Raw genomic sequence first — 5,000 nt, 5'->3', positions numbered from 1 at the left:
TAGAAAGAGTTGAGGCTGAGGGCCATAGTGCTGTTTGGGGTTTAGGTCAATTTCAATTTGGCAATTCGGGAAGTGAACAACTGTAAAACCTCAATTAGATGCCGAGTTTCAAATAATCACCTGTCCCGTTTAATAGCTGGGCAACTGCACACAATTCAGTAAATAAAAGCCTCTTTCAAATAAACGCCGGGTCGAAATGAATTGTTGACAAGGTTTAATGCTTGATTTTTTACATTGAATAATTCAGTAATGACTCGAAAAACTTTGACAATCATCAGTTTATATCGCCAGTAAGAAACTGCTAGCCATTGGCTGCTAACAACTGAGAACTGCTAGCTAACTGGCAAGCACAAAAACAGTCAAGAGCTTCGAGAGTACAGAGCCCTAGAAATCGGCAGAACCGACGAAAATGCACAAGGAAAAGTTTTGAATGTTTTTTTTTTAGATATAATAAGACAAAAGAAACGTGACACAGTGTGTAAATGATAACACATCAGTGCAGGAAATGTGCAAATGAGTAAAAGCTGTGTGCACTAAGGAAATAGACTCAAATAAAAGCCTGTCTCTAATAAGCAACAGTTGTTTTCAGTGATTTAAGCAAATAAAACACCCAGGCTTTTATTTAAGTTTTATAGTTAAAATGTTTGTTTTTTTCTCATTGTGTAATTTCAGTTTACTTCCTGAATTGGTTGAATTGAAATGGAATCGTCCCCAACCCTGGCACTGTAATCTACGCCATAGGGCAGAGGTCAGCTGTGTTGGTTGACTGGGGGCAGGTTTGGGGTATAGCGAGCGGCCAGCAGGGGGAGCTTTAGGCCTTTAATAGGCACTGCCACTTAGTAGAGGAGAACACTGGTTCTCTCAGATGAGACAACACCCCTGTCAATACTAGCCAGCCACACCATCTACTACAGTCTACATCAAAGAGGCTATATGGACTGAATGTATATTGACAAATGTATATAGTAAGGGTGATAGAACCATGTTTGTATATGTACGGCTCTGAACGATGACTCAGGGCCGCCATTAAGATAAAGTGAGTCCAGAAAACACTGGAGGTTTGGTGTGTGTTCGTGTTCAGGTGGATGCCCCCGTGTGCATGAGACCCACCTGTCTGATGTGCATGCTGGTGTCACAGGTCAGGGGTCGTGCTGAGGTGAGGTCGTTGGAGCCCAACAGGGTGGAGATGATCCCATTACGATCCACCTTCCTGATCATGGTCCCGTCTACAAAGTAGATGTACCCGTTCTTATCTACCGTAATACCTGGAATAGTGGGACAGAGAGGGAAAGTGATGAGAGGTAAGCAGTAGATGTACCCGTTCTTATCTACCGTAATACATGGAGTAGTGGGACAGAGAGGGAAAGGAAGGAGATTTAGTAGAAGTAGATGTACCCGTTCTTACCGACCATAATACATGGAGTAGAAGCAGAGAGATGGAGACTGAGATATTTGGATGTACAGTACACATACCTGCGTACGTGCACATTCAGTACACATTCACATAGACATACTATACGCCCATACACACTCATGCGCGCCCACACACAGCACTTGCCAGCCTGTGTATGTACAACGTGTTCGTGTGTATGAGTGTGGCTTGGAAGCACCCGGTGAATAATTCACATTTTGATGTCTAGTAGTGAATTATTTCACAGGGCAGAAGAGGAAGGGAGGATGGGGGAGGGAAAATAAGCAATTTTCAGCGCCGTCTCTGCATTTTAAACCCCCCCCAAAATAGGAACAATAGAATAAAATCAAATCAAATGTGTGAATCGATAACTGTCTCTATTTTGGGGACGAGAGCCTAGAAGAGAGGAGGAAGGGAAGAAAACACCCATGTTTCTGGTGGGATGGAATGAGAGAGAGAGAGAGAGAGAGAGAGAGAGAGAGGGAGGAGCAGGGGGGTTAGTTCATCTTCACTTCACATCCAAATGGATGAGAAACAGACTGTTGCTATGGTTGCGACAACAGCGGCTAAAAGCAACTTCTCTCCCTCCTTTCTCCTAGTGTGTGTATCGGAGGAGGGTCCGCGCTCCTGAGGCGGTGTGTTCACCTGCTCCACTGCTGATCCTGTAGGGAGGGGGAGGAGGGGGTGAAGGGGAAGAGGGATGGGGAGGGGGAGGAGGGGGTGAAGGAGAAGAGGGATATGGAGGGGGAGGAGGGTCCACGCTCCTGAGGCGGTGTGTTCACCTGCTCCACTGCTGATCCTGTAGGGAGGGGGAGGAGGGGGTGAAGGGGAAGAGGGATGGGGAGGAGGGGGGGGGGGTGAAGGAGAAGAGGGATATGGAGGGGGAGGAGGGTCCACGCTCCTGAGGCGGTGTGTTCACCTGCTCCACTGCTGATCCTGTAGGGAGGGGGAGGAGGGGGTGAAGGGGAAGAGGGATGGGGAGGGGGAAGAGGGATGGGGAGTGGGAGGGGTGAAGGGGAAGAGGGATGGGGAGGAGGGGGGTGAAGGGGAAGAGGGATGGGGAGGAGGGGGGTGAAGGGGAAGAGGGATGGGACGGAGGGGGTGAAGGGGAAGAGGGAGGAGGGGGGGTGAAGGGGAAGAGGGATATGGAGGAGGAGGAGGGGGGGTGAAGGGGAAGAGGGATATGGAGGGGGAGGAGGGGGTGAAGGGGAAGAGGGATATGGAGGGGGAGGAGGGGGGGTGAAGGGGAAGAGGGATATGGAGGGGGAGGAGGGGGGTGAAGGGGAAGAGGGATGGGGAGGAGGGGGGTGAAGGGGGAGAGGGATATGGAGGGGGAGGAGGTGGGGGTGAAGGGGGAAGGGGGGAGGAGGGGGGTGAAGGGGAAGAGGGATGGGGAGGAGGGGGGGTGAAGGGGAAGAGGGATGGGGAGGAGGGGGTGAAGGGGAAGAAGGATATGGAGGGGGAGGAGGGGGGTGAAGGGGAAGAGGGATGGGGAGGAGGGGGGTGAAGGGGAAGAAGGATATGGAGGGGGAGGAGGGGGGGTGAAGGGGAAGAGGGGGAGGAGGGAGGGGTGAAGGGGAAGAGGGATGCGGAGGAGGGGGGTGAAGGGGAAGAAGGATATGGAGGGGGAGGAGGGGGGTGAAGGGGGAGAGGGATATGGAGGGGGAGGAGGGGGGTTGAAGGGGGAGAGGGGGAGGGGGGGGGTGAAGGGGAAGAGGGATGGGGAGGAGGGGGTTGAAGGGGGAGAGGGATATGGAGGGGGAGGAGGGGGGGTGAAGGGGAAGAGGGATGGGGAGGAGGGGGGTGAAGGGGGAGAGGGATATGGAGGGGGGGGAGGAGGGGGGTTGAAGGGGGAGAGGGGGAGGAGGGGGTGAAGGGGAAGAGGGATGGGGAGGAGGGGGGTTGAAGGGGGAGAGGGATATGGAGGGGGAGGAGGGGGGGGTGAAGTGGAAGAGGCGTGGGGAGGGGGAGGAGAGAAAGAATGGATAGGAGGGGAGGGGTGTTAAAAAACCCTGCCGCATTCCGCCATGACCAGCAAGCTAATCAAAGGAGAGACAGATGAAGAGAGGAGGAGGATGGAATGAGAGGAGGAAGAGGGAGGGAGGAGAGAAGAGAGGGAGGAGGTGATAAGAGATGCTGAGTGGAGAGGGTGGGATGAAGAGAAGGGAGAATAGGAGAGGAGTGGCAAGGCTGAGAGGCGGCATGTTGGAAATGAAAACACTCTCTCTCTTCTCTCCATCCCCCTCTCTCTCTCTTCTCTCCATCCCCCTCGCTCTCTCTTCTCTCCATCCCCCTCTCTCTCTTCTCTCCATCCCCCTCTCTCTCTCTTCTCTCCATCCTCCTCTCTCTCTAAGCCATCTGCTGCTAGCGACGGCTCGCTAACATTTATTTGCATTTCTCTACTCTCTCTTTCCCTCTCTCACACGTTACCGTCCTCCTAATGGTCTTCCGACTCGCTCTCTAACTGCAGTTTAACAGGCAACTGTGTGTGTGTGTGTGTGAGAGATAATGTGTGTGAGAGAGAGATAATGTGTGTGTGTGTGTCTAAAGGCTCTCTCCATTAAAATCCAGACTAAAAGCTTGTGCCTGCCAAAATCTCCCAGCTACTGCTCAGCCACCTCTCACCTCATTACCGCCGGGGTGTGTGTGTGATAGTCACACCTGTGGGTTACAGACAGGTTTTATGGGGGCTGGCTGGTGCGGCGGGACAGACAGACTGACAGATTGCCTGAAGCGGAGTGTTGGAGGCCATACTAAGTGAGTATGTGGGAAGTTTCTGTCAGTCTGAGTCTGTGTGGTTATGTTCTAATGCCATGGTAGTATAATGGTAGTATAATGGTAGTATAATGGTAGCATAAAGGCAGTATATTGGTAGCCTAAAGGTAGTATAATGGTAGCATAAAGGTAGTATAATGGTAGCATAATGGTAGCATAATGGTAGTATGAAGGTAGTATAATGGTAGCATAATGGTAGTGTAATGGTAGTGTAATGGTAGCATAATGGTAGTGTAATGGTAGCCTAAAGGTAGTATAATGGTAGCATAAAGGTAGTATATTGGTAGGCTAAAGGTAGTATAATGGTAGCATAAAGGTAGTATATTGGTAGGCTAAAGGTAGTATAATGGTAGCATAAAGGTAGTATAATGGTAGCATAATGGTAGTATAATGGTAGCATAATGGTAGCATAAAGGTAGTATAATGGTAGCATAATGGTAGTGTAATGGTAGTGTAATGGTAGCATAATGGTAGTGTAATGGTAGCCTAAAGGTAGTATAATGGTAGCATAAAGGTAGTATAATGGTAGCATAATGGTAGTATAATGGTAGCATAATGGTAGCATAAAGGTAGTATAATGGTAGCATAATGGTAGTGTAATGGTAGTAGAATGGTAGCATAATGGTAGCATAAAGGTAGTATAATGGTAGCATAATGGTAGCATAATGGTAGCATAACGGTAGTATAATGGTAGCATAATGGTAGCATAATGGTAGTGTAATGGTAGCATAATGGTAGTGTAATGGTAGCCTAAAGGTAGTATAATGGTAGCATAAAGGTAGTATAATGGTAGCATAATGGTAGCATAATGGTA

At 49.7% G+C, this 5,000-nt stretch overlaps 1 protein-coding gene across 2 annotated transcripts in view; it reads right to left on the bottom strand.

Moving 5' to 3' along the window:
- LOC135507602 (teneurin-3-like) overlaps window positions 1-5,000 on the bottom strand; it is a 462,717-nt gene that overhangs the window by 24,484 nt on the left and 433,233 nt on the right. For both annotated transcript variants that reach the window (XM_064927148.1, XM_064927149.1), the window contains one exon: window positions 1,111-1,265. In XM_064927148.1, coding sequence (XP_064783220.1) covers window positions 1,111-1,265 — 155 coding nt within the window. The remainder of the gene's footprint in view (window positions 1-1,110; window positions 1,266-5,000) is intronic.

This window comes from Oncorhynchus masou, chromosome 21 (genome assembly GCF_036934945.1).
Source record: "Oncorhynchus masou masou isolate Uvic2021 chromosome 21, UVic_Omas_1.1, whole genome shotgun sequence".
Taxonomy (NCBI): Eukaryota; Metazoa; Chordata; class Actinopteri; order Salmoniformes; family Salmonidae; genus Oncorhynchus; species Oncorhynchus masou.
This window is presented reverse-complemented; position numbering and strand designations above follow the sequence as displayed.